Below are 26,237 nucleotides of genomic sequence, written 5' to 3' on the forward strand. Positions count from 1 at the left end.
ACTTTTGTGAGGTTAGGTCTTTGTTTAGATGGAGGGGAGGTTGTAGCCTTCGCCTGCCCCTCCTCAGTAACTGTATCCTCTTAAAGCAGTGATGGCCAAACCTGGCCCTCCAGCTGTTTTGGGACTACAGTTCCCATCATCCCTGACCACTGGTCCTGTTACCTAGGGATGATGGGAGTTTTAGTCGCAAAACAGCTGGAGGGCCAAGTTTGGCCATCACTGTGTTAAAGGTTTCCGGGGTGTGACTCCTGTCTGAAGCCTGGACGTGGGCTACGGCCATGTCACAGCCCCTACGGGGACCTCTTGGGGTGCCCCTATTTGATGTATGTCATAGGGCAACCCCTATTGGTGGTTTACCCTTACGTGGACTCCCTGAAGACAAGCAGGAGTCAAGATACAGTGGTACCTCGGGTTACATGCGCTTCATGTTACATACGCTTCAGGTTACAGACTCCGCTAACCCAGAAATAGTGCTTCAGGTTAATAACTTTGCTTGAGGATGAGAACAGAAATCGTGCTCTGGCGGCGCAGCAGCAGTAGGAGGCCCCATTAGCTAAAGTGGTGCTTCAGGTTAAGAACAGTTTCAGGTTAAGTACGGACCTCCAGAATGAATTAAGTACTTAACCTGAGGTACCACTGTATAGCCTGGCTTCACCCCAACGCCTAAGCCAAACCGCTCACATCTGTAACCAATACAGTTGTGGCCTATTTGAACCCATAAACCAAAATACTTTGAGTCAGTGTGTTTCATTGTTCTGCTTGACAGTTTGTGGCTCTGGTGCCTTGGCATGCAATAGTTTTTCCATTTTTTATGCTTAAAATGGCAAGCAGAAACATAGGTGGTTTCAGATTGGGGGAGCTCTTTTCTGCCTGTGTTTCTCTGCTCAAAATCTCCCACCATTTTGCCTTCCCACTGATGAGGGAAATTGGTTCGGGACCTCTGTATCTCTTTCCCATAAGAGAGAAAAACAGCTTGAGCGGGCAACTCTAAGCAGGGAAATAGCTGTCGATATCCCCTTCCTTTTTGAATTATGGTGCTGGAGGAGACTCTTGAGAGTCCCATGGACTGCAAGAAGAACAAACCTATCCATTCTTAAGGAAATCAGCCCTGAGTGCTCACTGGAAGGACAGATCCTGAAGCTGAGGCTCCAATACTTTGGCCACCTCATGAGAAGAGAAGACTCCCTGGAAAAGACCCTGATGTTGGGAAAGATGGAGGGCACAAGGAGAAGGGGACGAGAGAGGACGAGATGGTTGGATGGTGTTCTTGAAGCTACCAGCATGAGTTTGACCAAACTGCGGGAGGCAGTGGAGGACAGAAATGCCTGGCGTGCTCTGGTCCATGGGGTCACGAAGAGTCGGACACGACTAAACAACTAAACAACAATCCCCTTCCTTCCCTTCTCCTTCCACTGTTTCTCTGCACCGCCTGAAATCACCCACAGCTGCTTTGCATCAAAATAAATGATCAGTCATCAATCTTATCGGAACACGTAGTCCCGAGAGAGCAACTGTTCTGTCATTACAGCTGTGATAGATGACAATGAAAGTGGCGTTAGCAAAGGCAGTTCTGGAACAGAAAAAACAGAGGAGGGGCAGAGACACCTCAAAACTTGATTCATAAGAATCAAAGCCAGAGTGTGGCTCACCACTCTTAATTACCGGCTGAGACTAGCCTTCCTTCCGAGCAGCCTTGCTTCCCTGACAACTGAAGACGAATTTCAGTTGACATGGAAACGAGCAGTGGTAAATATAATAACAACTCTAGGATTCAGTCCACAGATCTTACTTAGCGTCGGGCACAAACAAGCAAAAAACAACAACATTAAACAGCATGCGGTAGATACAGAGCAACCTGCAGACCTAGCCAGGTCCCAAAAAATTTTAATTAGCGAAACTAGAAGATACCTGACTTCCCAAATGCCATACACAGCTAACCTCAAAATACCAAAACAATGAAGGGCTTCCACTTTGGCCCGTTGTCAGGCCCTCTCTTCAGCCATTCAGGAAGCCGATATAGGAAGATACCTTACGAGGAGAGGAAATGCCCTTGTGGCTTTGGGCACCAGGAAACAACGGAGCATGCCCTTCTTCATTGCCAGTATTATATAGACATTCGAACTAGGTTTATCCAACCCAACTTATATATCGTATTTTTCGCTCCATAAGACGCACCAGACCATAAGACGCCCCTAGTTTTTGGAGGAGGAAAACAAGAATAAAAATATTCTGAATCCCAGAAGCCAGAACAGCAAGAGGGATCTGGCTTCTGGGATAGCCTCTTGCTGTTCTGGCTTCTGGGATAGCCATCCGAAGCCTCTCCCGGGCAGTGGGATGAAGGCTCCCCCTGCCCGGAAGAGGCTGCGCACAGCTAAGCTGCCCTCTGTCCCTTCCCCCACCTCTCACAAAAGCCAGTCAAGAGCCGCGCTCCCTTTAAAGAGCGTGCGGAGCGTGTTTGCGGCTCTTGGGGGCTTTTCCCCGAGGAGGGAGAAGGGACTTATGGGCCGCTACCCACAAAAGCCAGCCAAGAGCCGTGCGCTCTTTAAAGGGAGTGCAGCTCTTGGGGGCTTTTCTGGGAGGGTGGGGAAGGGACAGAGGTGTGTGCTCTGTCCCTTCCCCCACCTCCCGCAAAAGCCAGGGATAGCCGTGCGAAGCCTCCGCAAGGCAGCGGGATGAAGGCTCCACGCTGTCCTGAGGAGGCTTCGCGTGGCTAAGCCAGAAGCTAGAACAGCAAGAGGGATCTGGCTTATGGGATAGCCTCTTGCTGTTCTGGCTTCTGGGATAGCCGCGCAGCCTGCATTTGCTCCATAAGACACACACACATTTCCCCATACTTTTTAGGAGGGGAAAAGTGCGTCTTATAGAGCAAAAAATACGGTAAGTTTCCTGGGCGTTCAGAACAACACAACATCTCCCTGTTACTATAGGACGAAAGCCAGAAGTCACATATTTAGTCGTTGCCATGATTGATATTTGTTGAAGGATGGTCTATGCTACAATGCAGTCCTAAATTGAAGGCCGATATTGTTAGATCCGCACCCCATATAGCTGTTTTAATTGGTCTTTTAAAATTTTCTTATCAGTTTTTATCCATCCTTTATTTATGCTTAATTAAGTATTCTATGTATATGCTTTAAGCTACGTTTGGTTCTTGCTCCCATTTATTTAGTAATTATTCACTTAGACTCATACTGTTATGCTATTTATTTAGATGCTTTGCTTATGCTGGTCTGTGACTGTAATAAAGTAAATTCATTCATTCATTCATTCATTCACTAGATATGAAGACACGTGCAGAGACACAAGAGGGAGGAAAGGGGGTCCGTTGGAAATTACCAACCACTACTCACTGCACCGAAAGCATTAGGGAAGAAACGGCAGCCTTGCTTGTCTTTTTTAAAAAAAGTAACATTTTTTTAATAATGTCCATTGCCTCCCCACATGTCATCCACATTCTGAAATATTTTCCCCAGCAACCTTTCATCTACATGAAACTCATTAGATGGGGTCTCCAGGATTCATTTTCCCTCCATTGATGCCTTCTGTAGATTTCAACACCGTCGGCTAAGCCCATTTTGCAGTCTCTGTAAAGAAAGTCCTCTACCTGCATGCAGTTGGGGAGCAGAAAGAAAGGCACCACGAAGACAATTCAGGCAGTCCTGGGTATGCAACTAGCAGTATTAATTCTGCCATGTTTTACTCCTAGAAGGCAAACACTTTGGGAGAGATAGTTTTGATTTGGACAAAAGTATGGAACGATGCTTGACAGTGAGTGCTGCCATTGTTAAGTACAGTGGTACCTCGGGTTACAGACGCTTCAGGTTAAAGATGCTTCAGGTTACAGACTCCGCTAACTCAGAAATAGTACCTCAGGTTAAGAACTTTGCTTCAGGATGAGAACAGAAATCATGCTCCGGTGGCGTGGCGGCAGCGGGAGGCCCCATTAGCTAAAGTGGTGCCTCAGGTTAAGAACAGTTTCAGGTTAAGAACAGACCTCCGGAACGAATTAAGTACTTAACCCGAGGTACCACTGTACAGGAATACCTCATGTTACGTTTGCTTCATGTTACATTTTTTCAGGTTACGTCCCATGGTGACCCAGAAGTACTGGAAAGGGTTACTTCCGGGTTTCGCCACTCGTGCATGTGCAGTAGCGCTAGATCATGTTTCGCGCATGCGCAAAAGCACCAAATCGCACTGCACACCGGTGCAGATACGGTGCTTCAAGTTGCGGGCTTTTCATGTTGTGAACGGGCCTCGGGAACGGATCCCGTTTGCAACCAGAGGTACCACGGTACAGTATAATTGTTTAATTGACACTGAAATAGAAAATCCCTAAATGTGTACTGCTGAGAGGGTTTAACTGGAAGATTCTACTGAAGCTTTAGAAAACCAAGAAGAGCCCTCTGAGCTCTAGCTGAGTTGATAATTATCTATTGTTATTCTCTGGTAGCTCTGACGTGAGTGTTTAACCTTAGATTAGGTGATTAAAGCAATGAATTGCAAATCGCCATTTTGAAGGCAGTTGCCTTTGAGTCTTTGTTCTCAGGCTCTATGAGAAATATATTGTGAAATCCCATAAAATGCCAATTTGCCATTCATCCATCTAAACAGCATAAGACATCAGAATACCAGGGCATAATGAGCAGAAGACTAAATGCCCTACCTCACACATTAGGGGGAAGAAACCTGAACAGGCAATGAGAAATAGGTGCCCTTATTCGCTTCACACACACAAAGGAGGGGGCGGGGTGAGCTATGCTGACTGAAGTCCCAAACACAGATGCTTAACACAGTCTCTCCAAGCAGTCCTCCAAACCTGACCTTCATGCTCCATAAGATCCTTTTGATCCAGCCTGCTCTGGAAGCCTGCAAGCCTTTGTGCCCCCTTATACTGGCTCATAAGAACTTGGCCTTCCACTATGTTACACCATATAGATAAGTGTGGATGAGCCTAGATACGTTAAAGCACAGCTGTCAACTTACAGATTTGAGAATAAGGGACCAGCAGCCTTGAAAATAAGGGATCAGCAGCCAAAATAAGGGATTTTGGCTTAGCTTATACAGAAGCTGCACTGGTTGGAGGGTATACTAAGCAGCACATCGGGGCTGCCATCGTCCTGGTGCGAGGAGTTCCATCGGCCCTTCCCCGCCCGAGAGAGAGGGAGAGAGATTCTCGCCCACGCCGCCCGCGAGCCCGGCATGAGGCGGTTGCGGCACCGCGATGGCCGCTGAAGCACCGCCCTTCTGCGTCCCTCCCCATCCCCTCCTCTTCCTCCTCCCTCAGGCCGCCTCCTCAGCCTCCGGCGCTGCCGCCTCCGGCTTCCCCTGGCAGCGCAGCAGAAGTCTCGCAAGAGAGGGGCTGCCTGCCCGCCCGCCGCCACCTGTCTCCTCACGACGCGCCCCTGAAGGGGAAAAGGAAGAGACAGAGATGCGCAGCTCGTGCATGCGCTCTCTCTCACTCTCTCGCGGCGGAGGACCCCGAGCCGCTGCTTCCCTCCTGAGCTGGGCGAGGATGAAACCCAGGAAATTTAAGGGACGTCATCAATAAGGGACAGCAGCGGGACACGGAGCTGGGATAAGGGAGTTCCTGCCAAATAAGGGACGGTTGACAGCTATGCGTTAAAGAGTCAGGAAAATTGGCACCTGCCTCTTGCATATTGTTTTGTTGGGCCCTCTGAGTCAAATCGATGCCAAGAAATTAATTGTTTGGCTACAACCCACATAGATCAGGGAACAGAGAGAACATTTTTTTAAAGATAGTTAGATATTAGTTTGTGAGAAGTTTCTTATTTACTTACTTACTTACTTACTTACTTTGCTGTGGTCTGAGGAAAGGCTTGGCTGCCTTCTTGTTACTCTTTTTGCCCTCTTTCTGCTACTTCAAAAGCTACTTCTGCTGGATGCTCAGCCCTGGGAAACTGGCGGGATTTTCCCAATCCCCCCTCACTGCCTCTTTGATTCCTCTTGCCTGAAAGCCTTGCATCCTAATTCATGAGGTCTATCGATTGTTTGTTATTCGCCATCACAGGAAAGACAAACTGCATCTTCCATAATGCAATATTCCTTTCAGTGGCTGCTTTGAATTCCCTGACATTGAAGAAAAACATCCTTGCCAGAAAACCCAAAACGCCACTGTTTTTACCCCGGGCTTCCAGCATTGTTGGGTAGGTAAGGTGATTATACCCCCCCCCCGCTTACCCATACCATTTGTAGCAACGGAAAGGTGCCCCCGCTGCCCCACTCAGCCAAAGACTTGTTTACTGGGTGGCGGCAGCTTCAGCGAGATACAGTGGTACCTCGGGTTACAGACGTTTCAGGTTACAGACTCCGCTAACCCAGAAATAATACCTCGGGTTAAGAACTTTGCTTCAGGATGAGAACAGAAATTGTGCTCCGGCGGCGCAGTGGCAGCAGGAGGCCCCATTAGCTAAAGTGGTGCTTCAGGTTAAGAACAGTTTCAGGTTAAGAATGGACCTCCGGAACGGATTAAGTACTTAACCCGGGGTACCACTGTATTGCAAAATTTCCAGGAGACCTCACCGGAATCTGCAGCCATTACTGATTCTCCTCACTTCTCCAGCAGGGGCTGGGTGGGGGGTTAGGGGAGTAGCGTGGGGGGTGGGACTGCCAGGTCTATGACCCAGGGCACATTTTTCTGGGGGCCACTGGCAAGGTACCAGTCAGGAGGATGCAACAGGTGTGAATCCTTTGATCTCCCAGCCTTGCTGAGAGGGAAAGGCTGGGATTGTGGCTGTTGCGTGTCGAGACCCCCCAGGACACCCCCAAATAAAGACACAGTTCACACAACATTTTTGTTTTGGTTTTTGGCATAATTCTGGCCACAACTTTATTGAATTACAGAATGTGAGTGGTTGCTTAGGCACTGGTTAGCGACTATCTGTTCCCACATAGAGGTAGGAACAGAACTGACAACCGCAAGCCCGCGGAAGTCAGTAAGGGTAAACATTTTTGGGGAGAGAATTGAGCTGGGCGTCAGGCTCTCACCGCTCCCCAAATGCTCCCAGGGGCTCTTGCGTAGCCCTAGCCCCTTGCCAGGGGTTCGGACAAGAGCATGGCGAGCCCCTGGATTCCTTTACCAGAATACCCTTGCAGCAGCAGCAGCAGCATTGGAGGGGCAGGCACAGCCAACCACATCCCCTCCACCAACCAAAATTAACCAATGCCTAAACGCAACCTTACAAGTTGTGATGATTTGCTACGCGGGTGGTGCTGTGGGTTAAACCACAGAATCTGGGACAGAAGGTCGGCGGTTCAAATCCCCGCAACGGGGTGAGCTCCCGTTGCTCGGCCCCTGCTCCTGCCAACCTAGCTGTTCGAAAGCACAGCTTGTCAAAGTGCAAGTAGATAAGTAGGTACCGCTCCGGCGGGAAGGTAAACGGCATTTCCGTGCGCTGCTCTGGTTCGCCAGAAGCAGCTTAGTCATGCTGGCCACATAACCCAGAAGCTGTACGTCAGCTCCCTCGGCCAATAAAGCAAGATGAGCGCCGCAACCCCAGAGTCGGCCACGACTGGACCTAATGGTCAGGGGACCCTTTACCTTTACCTTTAGGCAAAAACCAAATGGCACCAGCCAATCAGCCAAATGGTAAAAATTCCTACCAGGCCCCTGCTCCAAAGCAGACGACCCCATGACAGGCATAGCAAGGTCAGCACGAACAAACCCTAAATATAGGGAGGGTGGGCGGGTAATCCGATGTGTGCAGTGAAAAGAGGAAGCTCAACGCTCCGCACAGGGAATAAATAGCACCCCCATCAATCAAACCATTTTGCAGCATTAAATTCTCCCCAGCAACAACTGGAGGTGCCTTATCAAATTTGTGGCCTTCCATACTAACCCACCTAGCAACAGGGGGTGTCATGGTTGCCCCCACCGCAACACGTGCTCTCCATGAAGGAGAACCCGCTTTGCTTCCTTCTCACGCCACCTGCCCCAAGCTGCTCTGCAAGGCTGGGATCATTGCAGCCTCACAAAGCGGCGTCACATGAAGACACGCTCCACCGCTGGGTAGGGGAATTCACCCCACTGAATTCCACTGCCTCAATCCACCTCAGGGCGGGCTGGTCCTGTTTGTGAGTAGACTGAAATCTTGTTACATACTCAGCATTTTAGATCATGAGTAATAAGCTGAAGTGTTTTGACTTGCATACAGGAAGCAGCACGGTTCATATAAACAAAACTGAATCTTTGATTTCCATCTAGGGAGGCTCTGCCCCGCCCCCCGGCCCCCAATCATAGCTGTCAACGTTTCCCTTTTTTTAAGAGAAATTCCCTTATTCTGAATAGGATTCCTCACAAGAAAAGGGAAAAGTTGACAGCTATGCCCCCATTTGCTCTGCTCACCAACCTGCCTACTCTCACTGATAATTCTCTCCTTTCCACCTTAGTTGCTTTAAAGCACCTTGAAAACTCACAGTGAGACAGATTAGCATGCACTTAACTTCACCAAAGAAAGGGACACGGGTGGCGCTGTGGGTTAAACCACAGAGTCTAGGACTTGTCGATCAGAAGGTCAGCAGTTCGAATCCCCGCGACGGGGTGAGCTCCCATTGCTCGGTCCCTGCTCCTGCCAACCTAGCAGTTCGAAAGCATGCCAGTGCAAGTAGATAAATAGGTACCACTCCAGCGGGAAGGTAAATGGCGTTTCATGTGCTGCTCTGGTTTGCCAGAAGCGGCTTAGTCATGCTGGCCACATGACTTGGAAGCTGTACGCTGGCTCCCTCGGCCAATAAAGCAAGATGAGCGCCGCAACCCCAGAGTCGGTCACGACTGGACCTAATGGTCAGGGGTCCCTTTACCTTTACTAACTTCACCAAAACCTACAAAACTTCAAAGACGAGGTGGCCTGTCCATGGCCCTGATGTCAAAATTGGGGTTTAGCTTTTGCTGCCTAACTCCCCATGGGACTCTGAGTCCCCCTAAGTCCATGATCAGTCAGAGAAGAATGGATGGAGGCAAAATAAATAGCAAAAACAGGCAGACCTCAGCGTAACACTCAAAACAGAAGTGGAACACTCAAACTGGAAGCGTAACACACAAAACGGAGCACGTTCGGCTTCCAAAAAAAGTTTGCAAACCGGAACACTTACTTCTGGGTTTGCAGTATTTGGGTTCCAAGTTGTTTGAGAATCAAGGTACCACTGCATATCCATTCCATACTATAATAGGATTACTCACTTGCTGCCTCTTCTCTGTTTTCTGTGCATCTTCAGAGATCTGTTGTGGTGAGATCTTAGGAGATTCAGAGACAACGTGACTCTAAAAAGGAAGCCCCAAAAGGAAGTTAGTTCCCAGCAAAGATTAGGAGGGTAGAAGATACAGAAAAAGTCTCTATATCAGTGATTCCCAAACTGTGCTGCTGAGGCGTCCTTTGAAAAATTAGCAAGAAAAGGAAGGCTGTCTTGGCATCCACAAGTACTGGGATGGCTGTGCAAGAGCTGCAGTGATAGCACAGTAATATAGCCTAAAGGGGGTAAAAGACTGAACTATAAATCAGGAAGTTCCTGGTAGAAATCTCACCACTAACAGGAATTCAATAGGTGGCCTTAATCACTGAATTATTATTTCTTATTCTCAGTTCATCTCACATTGGAAATAATAATACTGAGCTGCCTTGCAGGATTGATGCAAGGACTGCAAGGTAGTGGGTGCGAAACACTGTGAATGTCCTAAAAGTTCAAAGGCTAAGTATTACGATTATTTATTACTATAATACTTTATGGTGAAACCAGGTGCAATTTGCATGTTGAGCTCAGGCTCTTGGTGACAATAAAAGTGCAAGTGCAGACAGAGACATGGGTTGCATTCAAGTTGTTTGCTAATGCTGACATTAGTGCTTTAAATTATTAAGCTGTGCAGCAAGTTGTTTTTTTTAAAGCTCTGTGGCTATATAAGCTTCATATTCAAAGAAACATTGGAAATATCTGAAGTGCAGTATAGCAAACTGCAAAGCTCATACTTGAAAAGTATAGTAGGAGATATTATCTCTGTTGTTTGATCTATGCTTGTGGGTAGATTGAAGTTACAGTCTTACTTTGAATCGTAATTGTTATGTACTGAGTTGAATAGGATCCAAACTGCAGCAGTCTGATTGGTCCTAGAACAATAGGATCCAAAAGGCAGCAGTCTGATTGGTCCTAGAACAATAGGATTCAGAATGCAGCAGTCTGATTGGTCCTAGAACAATGCAGCAGTATGATTGGTTGGCAGGAACCACCCAATCATGCTCCAGATAAAAGTGAATCCACAACCTGATTGGCTTACAGTAGAATTCCGGAATTAGCCAAACATGTGCAGCCCATTGTGTAAATAATGTATATAAAGCAGATACCTTGAGGGGACTTTCATTCATTCCTCCTCACCACTATGAGCTGAATAAAGAGCATGAAATCACTTTGCGACTCTGAGTATATTTCAGTAATTCCAACAAAGAAGGAAGTTGTTTGGCTTGAGCTTCTTGTTTTGCATACAGGAAGCAGCACAGTTCATCTAAACACAAGCTCAATCATTGATTTGTAAATCAAGCGTATATATCTTTCTAACTCTGCAAACCTTGCATCAGATGGATAGTCAACATTTCCCCCCCCCCAAAAAAAAAGTGTCACTATTTTTTTATTGCACTTTAGGCACTGCTTCATCTTTCTTGCAGATCTCCCTATAAATTATTGTCACATCCAGGGAATATATGCCAAGCTGATATTACCTCCGCAAACTTTGCATGAGATGGATATAAATCAGAATGCACCTTTCCTGTGGTAGATTCATCTGAGATCAGGTATTGCTTAGAAGTTATTTTCTGCAAATACTACTACAAGGTGACTGCCAATCTGATTTTTTTTGTGGTTTACTTCTGTAGTTCATGGGATAAGTAAAGCTGGAATAACTTGGAATAAAATAGAGCCCCTCAATGAACTCTCTTGACCCTGGTGCTAGCCCTGATCTTAAATATATTCTGGAAGACACGAATTAAAAACTCAGTACTTAAAGATCAGAAGAGTAATCCAATGTTATATGCAAACTTTAATTACCACACCCTGTAGAGCAGGCATAGTCAAACTCGGCCCTCCAGATGTTTTGGGACTACAGCTCCCATCATCCCTGACCACTGGTCCTGTTAGCTAGGGATGATGGGAGTTGCAGTCCCAAAAAATCTGGAGGGCCAAGTTTGCCTATGCCTGCTGTACAGGGTCTGCATAGACAATAAAATCTTCCTCTAAAGGTAAACTCAGAACATAGGAACCTGAGTCATGTCTCACTAGGGTCACATTGTTTCAACTGCAAACTGGGTAAGGTAAATAAAATAGCAAACAGATAAGAACTTGTAGAAAATAAACAATGAAATAAAGGTGCTATGCCACTTATTCATTCAAAAAGAACCTCTCCCCTTTCCCCAAGGCAAAGGGGATTCATAATATTGATTCATAACAGTTATTGAACTATTAAACCCTGTAGCTCTCAAAGCTCCAACAGTGGATCTCTTTTCACTCGAATAAGAATAAGAATAATTGTTATTTATTTATTTATAGCCCACCCATCTGACTGGGTTTCCCTAGCCACCCTGGGAGGCTTCCAACAAAATATTAAAAATACAATAAAACATCAGACATTAAAAACTTCCCTAAACAGGGCTGCCTTCAGATGTCTTCTAAAAGTCAGATAGTTGTTTATTTCCTTGACACTCTATACCTGCAAAGATGCTGTGTCACTGTTTGCTTCAGGACAGGTATACCAGTGCTATTTTTGTCTAGAAAAACTGGTGCCTGAACTCACCATGAACACCTCCCTTGTTCTCTTCTAATGGCAATGGTGTCCACTTGAGAGGTGCTGGAACTGAATTCGGGTGAGTTCTGACTGAAAGAAGGCCCTGGGTATAGCATTCTTCCCCTCCCTCTCTCAATTGTCTTTTAGTGTGGGTCTGTGGCAAACTGTCATGCTCAACTGTCTCTTTTGGGCAAAATAGGGATCCTTTTTACTCTTTTGATCAAGGGGTGTATACTGTGTAATTTGCTGCCTGCTTGGATTATAACTTGACTGACTGAAAGCAGCATCGCTATGCTCTGCCACCTTTATTTCTTGCAATAAACCAACCTTTCTTTATTCCTCTGCTGTGAGTATTTCTTGTAGGCTGAGGGTAAACCATAGCTGTCAACTTTTTCCTTTTCTTGCAAGGAATCCTATTAGGAATAAGGGAATTTCCCTTTAAAAAAGGGAAACGTTGACAGCTATGGGGTAAACGCATATTCATAACAGACACATCTTCGAATGCAGCCAATGCTTTTGTTTAGGGTTGGCATTGGGGAAAACAGGGTACTTCTGCCATTAACAGCTGTATCCCCGCCATCAGGACTGGCAAGACACAGCGAGCTTCCCATGTTAACTTTCCCGGAAGTTGTCTCCAGGTGTGGGAAGGAGATGCAGCAATGTGAGCACTCTCTCCAATGTTGTGTTATGCTATGCTGCCAGGACAGCCATTTTGTGACAGGTGCCCACAACGCTCTCTCAAAATCTGAAGTGTGTTGGTTTCTGTTTGTGCCACTGTGCAGTGCTTGGAGTCACAAGACTCTGTTTTGCATTCCAGAGATTCCAGGCTGTTGGAAGTCTCACGGAAGACGGGAGACGGATGTGATGTTTTACTGGTTTCCTGCTCCTTTGTTTTCAGTTGCTCTCTGCTTTCACAGAGAGAGCACGTATATTTCTTTTCTGTCTGCGTAGTTAGAAATAAAACGTAGCAATGTAGCTCATACATTTCTCGTCCTTCCCTGATGCTGGCTACTCTGCCTAATGAGTGAACGTGCCTGGAGCCTTATCAGAGGCTCAGGTCGTTAATCATCATCGGAGGCAATTCCAAAGGACTCAACCGGAGGATCAGCTTTTCCAGCTCGGTCATAGCGGAGATCCCAACAAAGTGTGCCCACTGGCCCAAAACGGTTGGTGAAGCTTGCTATGCACCGAGGATTTCTGTCCCTCCACAATACACCTCCTTTTTCTTCAAATGTTCTGCGACAGCACCTGAACGACCATACCGCTCTTTGAACTGCAACTCCCATCGGACCCAGCCAGCATTGCCAATGGTCAGGAGGAATGGGCACCTGTGAAGGGCCACAATCTCCCCACCCCTGCTCTGTGGTGAATTCCTTATCTGTCTGGCCGGAAAAGAGTCTCACTACTTTCCTCAGCTTCCTACGTTAAGAGATGGTGGAAACCTGGCAACGGGTCCCAGGATGTAAACTCACCTTAGCTGTGCTCTGGCTTCCCTCTGGAGAATTTGTGGCTTTCCTGTTAAGAGAAAAATGGTTGGGGGGGGGGAGTGATGGGTGTAGGTTGCAAACCTCTTGTTCTTTTGGATAGCTTCCCCCCGTCATTATCATTTACTGACCCTTTCCAATTGAAATCTGTATGCAGAGGAGCTCCAGGTTGTACACATTTTAAAGGGAGGGTTCTGGATGAGGAACTTGAAGTGAAGGTGGGTTCCCACGAGGCAAGAACCTTTATTGAACTAACAGAACTAGACAACAAGGGCCAAGCAACTGCTTATATACATTTCTGCAAGCCTGGGCCACTCCCACTCCCAACTTGAATGGCTGTCTAAACTTCCAAGCTGCGAATCATGACTCAGAGTTTAAGGGCCAATGGCAGAGGCCCAAACCCTGAAATGTTCTGTGATTGGATATCATGTATCAAATCAGAACACAGGGGCTCAGAATCCTTAGTCCAGACTCAAGTTCTGGCAAACACAGACCACTGACTACATAACAGAACTCCCTGGAAGTCTGGCAACCACCCTGCCCGACAAAGCCATGGGCATGCCGCAGAACTGTCCCAAGCAAAGTTATCTACCACTGCCTTTTGACATTCCCCTTCTCTCTCCTTTCCTCGGTAGCTGCCAATTCCACTTTCTCAGCAAACCAAGAGGAGGAAGACCTAATGAGTTCCAGACCAGCATATGGTGTGCCTGCGGTGGGGAAGGCACGGAGCAGTTTTTAAGCATCAGCTTGCGCTTATGCCTGTTTCCTGTGAGACCAGCTCTGCTTCATTAGCAGGGGCTTTCAGCTCTGATCAGCGGAGTGACAGCATGACTCTTTGGTCAAGACTAGATCAGCACACAACTATTTGTGGGTGAGGTGGTTGATGTATCAACTGATCCGTCACAAGTAAGTTCCTGAGCATTCCCAGAGTCATTATCTTATGATAACTGAATGATAAAAACATAACCTTCTGTATGATGAACCTTCTGTTCAAACAGTCTAGGTTGAAAATGCTGTCTAATTGTGTGTCTAGACCCTGTAAACACTCCCTCACTGAAATGAAACACACAGGATACCAATATTAGGTTAATGTTATTGGGCAAGTTTTGGCCACAGCTTTATTGATTACAGAATGTGAGCGATATTGGCTTAGGCATTGAATGGACCCAACTATATCTGACTCCTGCCCGTGGCTGGTAAGGGTAAACCACCAGAAGAGGGAGCCCCGTCAATGCAGACCAACTCGAGCTCCCCCAGGTGTTCCTGTTGGGAACATGCCATGGCCCTAGCCCCGGGCTTCGGACAAGGTCCACACCCTCGGATTCCTTTAACGGAATACCCTTAAGCTTGGAGGGGCAGGTGATGGCCACACCTCCCCTCACCCATCATAAGATCAACCAATGCCTAACCGCTAAACCTTACAAAGTTGTGATGATTGCTACGAGGTAGGCGAAAACCAAATGGGCCATGCCAATTTGCCAAGTGGAAAAATTCCTACCAGGCCCCTCAATGGCGAACAACCGAGGTCCATAGCAAGGCCAAATTTGAAACCTGAAAATAGGGAGGGATGGCAGAAGATCGAGGAAGTGAGCCAAGAGGAAGCTCTCCAGCTTGTGTCTCAGTTTAAATGGGGCCCGGCCACACACCCTAGCCAGCGGATTGGCTGGCAGGCAAATGACATGGCTGGGACCTCCAGGGGATGCAGGACTTTGTCTCCTGCCCCCGGAGGGGAGTGGGTAGCCACATGGTCCACCGCAACTCCTCACCACCAGGAAGTAGAGTGGATTTGCTGTGATGTGCTCCTTACCAGAGCTATGACGAGTGCTCCCGACTGCTGGATAGATCACTGATTAATACGCTCCATGATGGCTATCAAGATTAAACCTCAACAGAGGCTTCAAGGAACGAAACCAAGGCACAAAATGAACACTCAAGCCCTTCAAGATCCTATTAAGCAGAATTGCTTCCAAACAACTCTTAAGGACCATCTGCTTCTGGAATTTCCTGATAACATCAGGGAACACTGGACCAAGCTAAAAACATCCATTATTGCAGCCTGTGAACAAACTATTGGCTATCAAACCAAGAAATACCAGGACTGGTTTGATGAGAATGACAGTGAGTCTGGATGCATTATTGACAAGAAAAGGAAGGCCTTTCAGATCTGGCAAAACTGCGCCGCTAAGAAAAAAACCTATGCCAGCGCTAAGGCTGAGGTTCAAAGAAGAACCAGAGAACTAAAGAACACCTGGTGGATAGAAAAAAGCTCAAGAGATCCAGCACTTAGCCACTGGCCACTGACACTATCCAAGAGTTTATGTCGTAGTATTTATATAGTATGAGGATAAGTACCTCTGGTGGTGGCATGGACTTTGGAAATCTTTGAGCTACTCCTTTAAGTCCACAGCACAGATATAACAAAAACTATTCTGTATAAAACTGTGCCCCTCAAAGGTCCGTACTGCACCCCTCTGAGGTCTGCAGCCAAGGTAGCTATCTAGTTGACCTCATGAAAGCACCAGTCCTGGTTTTACTTAGTCAGGACTGTGCTTCTGCGAATCCTGAACTGCTGCAACGCCTGCCATTCTTCTTCCCGCATTAACCTCCTGCAGTTCCCCTTCCCACCCCATGCAACCACTAAGCTCACTCCTGACCTTGCCAACACTACTTCTTTCTGTTCTCCAGTCCTGCTCTGCCCCGTTTTCACTTCCGCATCCAGGCCTCCCCACTCCTTTTGTGCCACCCTCGCTCCCTCAAACCACTCTCCTGATAACTTCTTGCATCTTCTCCCACACATTGCAGCTAGTAAGCACCCTTTCCAGTTTCTGTGCAACTCTGAAGATGCCATTCCCTCTTCTACAGATCCTTTCATGCCCTTGCTTTCATCTGTGCCCCACATTCCCATGCTCCCTACTCCCTCCTTTTCTGCAACCCTCTTTGCATCTGCATTTTCACCTTCACTCTATCCTCCTCTGAACCTTGCTCAACCCTTCCTAGCACACAGACCACCCCTGCATTTTCAGGCCGCCTCCTGTCCTATACTGCAGCCCCCACCCCTTTGCTTACCTTCTTCTCTGGCGATCACTCATAGACAAGTAAGAGTGTCTTTCATGAACACGGTTTTAACAGTGAGTCCATAAGTGACTGTGAAGACCAGTTCTGGATCCACACGTCCTTCCACAGTGGGGACATAGGTTTCCTGGTAGGAGTTGATCACGGTGAGGGTTTGCCAAATGTGCCTTCTTCTTAGCACGTTCTACCTTTTGTCCTGAGTTCGAGCATCTTCAAAGTCCACGACCCCTTTGGTAAAGGCTGTTCTCCAATTGGTGTGCTCACAGGCCAGTGTTTCTCAGTTGTCAGGGTTTATACTACATTTTTTAAAGATTTGCATTGAAAGAGCCTTTAAACCTCTTTTGTTGACCACCAGCATTACACTTTCCATTTTTAAGTTCAGAATAGAGTAGTTGCTTTGGAAGGCAATAATCGGGCATCTGAACAACATGGCCAGTCCAACGAAGTTGATGTTGAAGAATCACTGCTTTGACACTGGTGATCTTTGCTTCTTCCAATACACTGGCATTAGTTTGCCTGTCTTCCCAAGTGATATGTAATAATTATTTTTTTGAGAAACCGTTGATGGAATCTTTCAAGAAGTTGGAGATGGTGTTTATAAGTGATCCATGTTTCGCAAGCATACAGTAAGGTTGGTAGTACAATAGCTTTGTAAACAAGCATTTTGGTTTCCCTGTGAATGTTCCGGTCTTCAAACACTCTGCACTTCCGACGGGAGAAAGCTCCACTCACAGAGCTCAGATGATGATGGATTTTGACGTCCATGTTGGCCCTTGTGGAAAGATAACTGTCCAGGTAGGAGACGTCATGTACATTTTCCAACGTTACACTGTTGAGTTGGATGTGTGGCACTGCAGAGGGGTTATTTTGTACTTGTTGGTGCAGCACTTTGGGGGTTTTTTGGATGTTGAGTGATAGGTCAAGTTTTTCATAAGTTTCTGTGAAGATATTTAGGATGGTTTGGAGGTCATCCTCTGAGCGTGCACACATTACGCTGTCATCAGCATACTGAAGCTCTATGACAGAATTACGGTAACCTTACTCTTTGCTTTCAGCCTGCTCAGATTAAAGAGCTTTCCATCTGTTCGATATGTGATTTCTACTCCAGTGGGGAGCTTCCCTTCAACAAAGTGTAGGATCATGGCAATGAAAATAATGAATAGAGTTGGGGTGATAACACAGCCTTGTTTAACACCTGATCCCCCTGTGAATAGTTCATTTTGAGAGCCATTGTTATCTGCGATGGTTGCTGTCATATTATCATGGAGGATCCAAATGATGTTCACAAATTTATCTGGGCAGCCAATTTTCAGAAGAACAGTTCACAAGGCATTATGATTTACAGTGTCGAAGGCCTTAGTAAATGCCATATACAGGAGTTGGTATTGCTCTCTGCATTTTTCATGAAGCTGTTGAGCAGTGAAAATCATGTCCACTGTCCCCCAGAAGGTCTAAAACCATTTTGGAATTCAGGAAGGGTCACCTCGGATATTGTTAAGAGATGGTTTCCTAAGATTCTTACAAGAATTTTGCTGGTCGCAGCTAATAGAGAGATGCCTTGATAGTTTACGCAATCCATTCTGTCAACTTTTAAAAACTGAAGTTAGTGGGGGTTGGGGGGTATGTATGCAAGTAGGTTGCCATGCCTAATGCACAAACTAGCCTGGCACCAGCCCTGGTGGAACCATACAGTACATCCTAAAGACACCACAATCTCCAGTGACCTTCTTTGCAAAGAAACCAAAACCCTGGGGCAACAATAAATCCAGCTGGCTGTATCGTGCTTCAACCAAGGAAGATCAAAGTGATCCTTTGTGAATTAACATGGGGTCCCACTCTGGCTACAGGTGGGTTTGAATCAGGCAAGTAACCAGGGCTGGATTTAGGCTCGATGAGGCCCTAAGCTACTGAAGGTAATGAGGCCCTTTATATGTCCAGCTGTCCTTTGTCAACAACAAATTGTTGCTGTTTTTTGTGTTGAATATATGCTACATGGTAATTTATGGACCTAATAGGTATCTAACAAATTTGCACATAACAAATAGAAGCCTACACAACACAAAACACTGTTGCTGTATGTAAGTTTTATTTTATTTGTTTTTTATCTTATATTTTGGAAATGTACAGACATATCTCATGTTACATCTGCTTCATGTTACGTTTTTTCAGGTTGCGTCCCGCGGCGACCCAGAAGTACCAGAAAAGGTTACTTCCAGGTTTCGTCGCTCATGCATGTGCAGTAGCACTAAATCGCGCTTCGCGCTTGCGCACAAGAGCCAAATCGTGCCATGCCCATGCGCAGATATGGCACTTCAGATTGCGGGCTTTTCACGTTGCAAACAGGACTCCAGAACAGATCCCTTTTGCAACTGGAGGTACCACTGTACATCCATTTTTCTTCCCCTTTAATTTTTTGTGGGGCCCCCAAGAGAGTGGAGCCCTAAACTATAGCTTGTTTAGCTTATATGTAAATCCAGCACTGAGAGCAACCAACATTTAACAAACAATGGGGCGAGGAGGGGGCGGAGATAAAGAGCCAGGAAAGGAGAGAAACAAAATGCGAAAAAATCGTAGCATCGTAATCGTTGGAGGAACCCTCAGGGTTCTCTACTCCAACCCTGACAACTAAACTAAACTAATAGGTAAAGGTAAAGGGACCCCTGACCATTAGGTCTAGTCGTGACCGACTCTGGGGTTGCGGCACTCATCTCGCTTTATTGGCCGAGGAAGCCAGCATACAGCTTCCGGGTCATCTGGCCAGTACGACTAAGCCTCTTCTGGAAACCAGAGCAGCACATGGAAACGCCGCTTACCTTCCTGCTGGAGGGTACCTATTTATCTACTTGCACTTTGACGTGCTTTCGAACTGCTAGGTTAGCAGGAGCAGGGACTGGGCAACGGGAGCTCACCCCGTCATGGGGATTCGAACCACCGACCTTCTGATCGGCAAGTCCAAGCAGCATAGTGGTTTAAACCACAGCGCCACCCGCGTCCCCCTACTAAACTAATAGAGTACCAAAAAAACTAAACTAAACAACTAAACTAAACTAAACTAAACTAGCACAAAAAAGAGTACCAAAAAAAGCTCTTTCACTCTTAATAGCTGAGGGAATTCCAACAGGAACAGGTTTTCTCCTCGTCGCTGCTGACAAGCTGTGCCGGCCCCTTTTCAGGGATGTCCCGTCGACAGCGCTGGGCGGAGCAGGCAGGCGGCTATACTTAAACAGAGCCGGGCCGGCAGGCGAGGGAATTGGGCAGCGGTCGGCGCGATGGATGTCCCCGGCGAGAGCGAGAGCTGTCGGCGCGGTGTGTGGCGCGCTTCCCTCGCCGTGCGGTGCGCTCTGCTGCTGGCCGTGTGCGCCCTGGTTGCCTCGCTGGCGGCGCTCGCCACGGTCCTGGCGCGTCCGGCGCAGAAGCCGCCGCGGGCGCTGCAGCCCCCGATGCCGCCGACGCCAGTGCCTTCTGGCTCTGAGAAATCGCAACATGGGAAGGTACCCTAAAGCTCATCAAGTCCATCCCCGCGCGAGGCGGCCAGCGCCAAAACATGCCTTTCCCCATTTCTGCTTCTCCGACGCCTCTAACGCCAGACTTCTCTTTTCTTTTTCAGAATTGTACTCGCCTCGTCTTTAAGATTAGCGACGGTACAAGTAAGTATCCCTTCCCGGAACACGTGTGCTCACTTGGGGTCCAGAAAGAAGGCCTTGTGGGATAGGGGGACACGCACTAGAACTGTGGAGAAGGTGGTTCAAAATGCAATGACCAGGGATCTCTTTGGAGTGCATAGAATAACCCCTGTATTAGAACAGCTACACTGGTTGCCAGTTTTGCTTCCAGGCCTGATTTAATGTGTTCACACGAGTGTTCTAAGCCCTTGATTATTTGGGGCTCCAAACATCTGAAAGACTGCCTCCATTCCTACCAAACTTATTAGCTATAAAGATCTGCAGAGGAGGCTCTGCCACCCTCAGAAGTACAGAGAATGGCAGCCTGGGAGAGAGTTTTCTCTGTGGCAGCCCCTAAATGGTAGACTCCACACCTTCATCCAGGGGCGGATTTCAGTTTGATGAGGCCCTAAGCTACTGGAGATAATGGGGCCCTTTATATGTCCAGCTGTCCTTTGTCAACAACAAATTGCCGCTGTTTTTTGTGTTGAATATATGCTATATGGTCATTTATGGACCTAATTATCTAAAGTCATTTGCGCATAGCAAATCAGAGCCTACACAACACAAAACACTGTTGCTGTATGTAGGTTTTATTTTATTTGTTGTTTATCTTATATTTAGGAAGTGTAGATCCAATTTTTCCCCCTTTAAATTTTTTTGGGGCCCCCAAGAGAGTAGGGCCCTAAGCTATAGCTTGTTTAGCTTATATGTAAATCCGGCACTGCCTTCATCGTACAGCGTTGAATGTGTACATTGTACAGCTCCATAAGGTATTTTGTGTTGAGGGAATCGCCTCTTCTGCTGAATTTATACTATTCTGGTTACTGCATTCATGTAACTTGCCCAGGAAGCTTTGTACAGGTGAAAGGTTGGTAAGGAATCTTATAAATACAAGAAATAAGTCTTCTATGAGACTCCAAGGAAACTGCTGGGTGGCTCTGTAGGGTTCCTGCTGGGATGATGCAAAGGAACTGGTTGCTGTGGTGTGACAGATGTTCCCACTTGATTCCTCTCTTTTTACAGCACGCTTAAACAACAGGCAACTGAACTGGTGGGACTGTAAAGTTGACGGAACAATATGCAGCCCAATATTTGAATACAATTCTTCAAGACTGGGAATTAAGTATGATGGCCTGTACAGCATCTATGCCCAGATGAGTATTTCACACCAGTTATCTAATGTTAAAGAGAAGGTGAATATCAGCCTCATCATCCATGGCCATCGCGACGGACACTCTTTCCGTATTCTGACCCTCCCGTTGAGTTACCCTGCTACAGCGCATACAAAGGAAACTGCAGTCACAGTTTTCATGGATGTCTCATCTTATCAACTGAAAGAGAATGATAAACTTTCCGTGGAATTAATGGCAAGTGACACATACAAGAGCTGGACCCTTAGTCCCAAGGGTAACTTTTTTGGTATCTCCCAGGTTCCTGCAGAGCCTATTTCAGAAGAAACTGGAATCAAATGCCGTTCTTCGGTGTGTGGAATGGAGAAGGGTGCTCAAGAACTTTCAGACAATGCTTGAGACAATTCCTCTGGATCAAAAATTAAAGCTGTAATTGTGTGCAGGCTCATGCAGATTACAGGGTCTGGAGTGAACCAGGACCAGAACTTCAGTGGGAAACTTGACATTCAAGACTGTTCCAAGTGCTGCTGTGAAATGCATGGATCTGTGTGGCAACTGGGACAATGTGTGGATAATTGGCATGTGTCGTGCCTGTGTTTCACTGTGGGGCAATCACTTTGTGTGATTGGGAAGAAAAGGGGGCAAGCTTTGCTGCTAGCGCTGGTTTTGGGAATCCGCTCCTGAGAACGGGGTTGGGCTTGCTGACCTTTGAAGATCCTTTCATTCTTATTAGATTTATATCTTAATCTACTGTACGAAGTAGGTAAAATCAAGTTGAATATGTGACAGATTTCAGTCAGGCAGCAATTCCGGAATAATATTATGCAACTCATGAGATCTACACCAGCAGATGTGTGCCTGTCCCTATCCTGACATTGCTGTCCAGAGTGACATGTCTTTAGCTGCGATTCCTGCAGGGGGTGGGACTAGATGACCTTTGGGGGACCCCTTCCAGCTCTACAGTTCTGTGATCCTTCTCATTTGGAGGTTCCGGCAGTCCTGGTTGCCTCTGGTGCTGGTCACTCAGTTTGTTGCATGCTGGCTTCCAGGAGATCCCAAACAAACCATTCCCTTTCCTTCTGCCTCAGACGGTATGGGTGGATCTCTGACAAGTTGCTCCTGAAAACACTATCAAAACCTTTATACATCCGTTTGATTGGGTGGCTGGTTCCACTCCCTCTGCTTAGTCTATGCCCAGCTTCCAAAGAGATGCTGAGGTTCACGAAGACCCTTGCTGTCTGCATGTTAATCACTGCGCTTTCTGTTCCAGTCCATTTTGCCCATTCCTTCCCAGTTAGTGCCTTAGATCTCTGCTTTCTTGAATTTTTGCATTCACCTGTGTTCTGGGCAGGGAAAGCACTGATAACAAAAGTACTAAAGGAGCACATTAGTGATTTGCTTTCTCTTCCATCCCACAAAACACCCTGAAAATATCCAGCACTAATTAATAGCCCAGATCCAGACTAGAAAATGGGGGGTGGGAAACATACCTAATTTATATTTTATTTATGTTTCTTGATGTTGCAACAGTGTATTTTATTGACATATTTAATCTTTGTATTTTATTTTGAATTGTATTTAATATATGGCAAAGTAGTTGTATACATCAGTGTCTTAAGCCTGCACACCTGTAAGAGTGTATCTGGATATACCTCTGCATTCTTGAAGGCTTGCTTTCCTGCCTTTCTATTTGCTCAATACTCTTCTCTCCAAAGCATCTTTGCTTACCAGTCTCCAGAGGCCACAGGCAACTAGATGTTTCAGGTAAGCAAGTACACAGAATTCCTCTCAAGCAGCTGAGCGGGCTGACAGAGGAGAGACAGTTCAGGGCAGCATCATGGTTTCTGTGCTAGACCATGGGAGGAGGGAGGAGAGTAGATTTCTTCATGGCCAGCTTGAAAACGCAGGATACATGCGTTTTAGCTGGCTAGTTTAGAAAGAAAAATCACAACTATTGTGTGTGTGTGTTTTCAAGGCTGCTGTGGATAAACACCCACATCTCAGTTACATGAGTCAAATGTTGTAATTCTTAAAAAAATCCTGTTATAAAAAAAATTAGGAAACTCTGTTGAAGGGATATGATCTGTCTGTCTTGATCCTATATTAGGATCAAGGGTTGTAAAATGCACCAAGAATTTAGCATCTAGAGGGCCATAGGTTCCTCATTTCTCATTTTATTCTGTGAATCGCCCTGAGACCTGCAGGTATAGGGTGGTATACAAATTAAATAAATAAATAAAATTAATAAATTCCTGCACGTAACAGTCAGAGCCTGGCTTATATGAGACTATTGAACGTTAACATTTCATTTCTGCTGAGGTATGTTTGATGTTGCTGCTGTATATTTTGTTTTTTTGTTTTTTGTTTTCCTTGAGCTGGTTCAAGTGTTTTTTATTTCTGGTAACTTTTTTTTAGGGCCAGTTGGGCAGCCTTTTCTTTTTAATAGGATTTTTTTGCCTGTTTTAGTGCAATTCTTTTTTTTTATTTAAAAAGAGGGCTATCTTTTTCATAGAGAAGTTAGCTGTGCATTTTGTAAAGACGTAAATAAATGGTGAAGTTAAGAGGTTCAAGGTGCTATTTTTAAAGCCCCTCGTTTCTTTGAAACTGCATATCAAATAAACTCTGATTATTATTGTTATTGCTACCGTTCAAATGTATATTAAGGAACATTGAGAAAAAGGTTGTATTTTTAAATTTTATTTATCCCTTGGGTATGGAATAAATAAAAACTGGTTAATTTATCATTTTTGTCTTTTTCTTTACATCTTACATAGTTTTCTCAGTTTCATTGTTGTACCTATATATTTTCATTAATACGGCTAGTATTTCATTCAGTAAATGACCATTTTGTGACAATACTTTTTAGACCAGCTGGTAATATTCAAAATTCCAGGTCACAGGTTTCCTGTAAAAATCGCTAACACTATATTTTGATCTAATGCTATTTCATAGCCACCCATTTCCCTTGGTATATCTAAAATATTAATGCAAAATTTTCTTGTGCCTGAGCAGTTCCAGCATATGGCCGCACAAGTATTCTGAAAACCACTGATTTCAAGAGTGCTTAATTGCTTCTGAAGTTCATATGGTATTAACTCCAAAAGAAAAAAACACATACAATGGATCAGAGGGTGTATTCTTCTATCTCCCCAGCATCCAATGGTACTTCATGTTCCATCAGCCCCATGGCCAGCTTTGATGCAAGCCAGTTCAGCAACACCTGGAGGGCCACTGGTTCTCCATCTCTGCACTAGAGGGACTATTCATGCACACATGGGCACAGTTGTGTGCATTCAAAGGGATGTAAGGCTCAACAGAACTCTTCACCTTTCTAGGTGCAACAAGGAAGCGTATGCACAAAATTTCACTGGGCCACTGCATGCTTCCTGAAGTTTCACCCAGTTTATGTCTAATAAGGTGACACCAATCTGTTGAGTTTTCACACATTACATGAGTTATCCCCAAGTTGGGGAGGCTCATTTGAAAACAGAAGAAATTTAGAAACCTGCAGAACTTAAAATCTCATTAATTTAAAATCTCTGTAACTCTGCAACGTGTAACTCATCAGGAGATGTTGACATTTTTGTTTGTTACCGCTCATTTAGAAAAGGCTAAATGCTGGCATTATGCAATAGGCCTGTCCATCGATTCACGCTGTGCTCAGATGTGGTCCAAGAAATTGACACCAGAGGCAAGATGAGTCCTTCATCCTTTTACAATTCCTGGCATCCATTCATCTCCTACAGGAGACGTAACAATCAGTCAAGGCAACATCCCCAGACCCACGGAAACATCTGGGGAGACGTGTTGGGTTCATAGCTGTCAACTTTCAGATTTGAAAATAAGGGATCAGCAGCCTCGAAAATAAGGGATCAGCAGCCTCACCTGTCCCGGGGACAGTCTATGGGATATCTAACAATCCGGGATAGCAGCGGGAAGCAGCGGGAAATGGCGCTGGAATAAGGGAATTTCCCACAAAAAAAGGGAAGGTTGACAGCTATGGTTGGGTTAGAGGTGTTAATAATCACCATCAGAGATAACAGCTTGCGAGGGCGATTTGGGGGCTTTGAAAATGTCCCTTGTGTGTATTCAGTTTTACTGAGTCCCTAATCTAAACCACTTTTCCCCTTACCAAGTGCTGACAATAGCATTTCCTACACTCAACTCTTACTCAGTTTGATTACCCAAAACCATAGATCAAAACCTCAGTCTATTTCACAGTTAGTCACCCTCTTCTTTTGATTCACATATCATCTCAGTGCCAAGCTTAGGGCACTGGAAACCCTTGGACAAGATGCCCAGAATGGGCACCCTTAAACTATGAGGATACACAGGTGAGCAAATGGACAGCCGCTCCACCTCTTTCTCTTTGACAACCTTGCCAACTACACTCTCCCTGGAGGAGGGAGGGTGAAGATGTGCTCACATTGCTACCTTAGAGTGTTGGTGAATTTGTTTTTGTATATATTTCACAGCGCTCCCCTCCCCCATCTGCTCAAATCCGCATGGCTTCATTAGTGTCAGATTCAGTCCTATTAGTGTACACACCAGGGGGAATTGATGGGGTGAAGCTGCCTTCACCCTTTGCAAAGGTGTCCATACCTTTGCTAGAGATGAATTAGGAATGGCTTAAGGACTCCGGTTGATGTGAAGCTGGTTTAAGAAACAACACACCAAACAGTATTTCATAATGAGGTACAGTGTATGCATGCATTTTGGATAACTTCCTGGTGGCATGGATTAAAAACCCCACACCAGAAATGCAGTGGGTACACAGTAAACGGTAGTGTGAGCTCAGCCTGAGTCGGTGGCAGTGGCAGAAGAATTACCTAGCATTATCTAACTAAAATGAAACCCTCATCTAGTATTGTTTCTCATTGCTCATCTGCTCTGTCATGTGCGGGCCGGATAAAGGATTAGACCTCAGCCTGTTTGCTGCAGCTGTAGCAGAATCTGCATCTTGCTAAGGCCTCAAATCAATACTTTGCTGCCAGTATTAAAGTCATGTTTGGGATAAACTGATTTTCTCATTGAACTTGGAAATAACAGAACAGCTAGCAGATGCATCAGCTTTACCTGAAGAAGCAAGCAATTTTAGAGCAAC

General features: G+C 45.9%; 2 protein-coding genes across 2 annotated transcripts in view; one reads left to right on the forward strand and one right to left on the reverse strand.

Moving 5' to 3' along the window:
- Window positions 1–564: 564 nt before the first annotated feature.
- Window positions 565–26,237, reverse strand: part of TNFSF14 (TNF superfamily member 14) — a 66,029-nt gene continuing 40,356 nt past the window's right edge. The window contains exon 5 of the transcript XR_014543043.1: window positions 565–600. The gene's annotated coding sequence lies outside the window, so the exon portion shown is untranslated. The remainder of the gene's footprint in view (window positions 601–26,237) is intronic.
- LOC310752415 (uncharacterized protein) lies at window positions 19,590–22,377 on the forward strand. The gene is made up of 3 exons (XM_083592545.1): window positions 19,590–19,829; window positions 19,946–19,985; window positions 21,027–22,377. The coding sequence occupies exons 1-3, from the start codon at window positions 19,608–19,610 to the stop codon at window positions 21,530–21,532; spliced, it is 768 nt and encodes a 255-aa protein (XP_083448671.1). The 5' UTR covers window positions 19,590–19,607; the 3' UTR covers window positions 21,533–22,377.

Source organism: Podarcis filfolensis, assembly GCF_964270895.1.
Source record: "Podarcis filfolensis genome assembly, chromosome: 17".
Lineage (NCBI taxonomy): Eukaryota > Metazoa > Chordata > Lepidosauria > Squamata > Lacertidae > Podarcis > Podarcis filfolensis.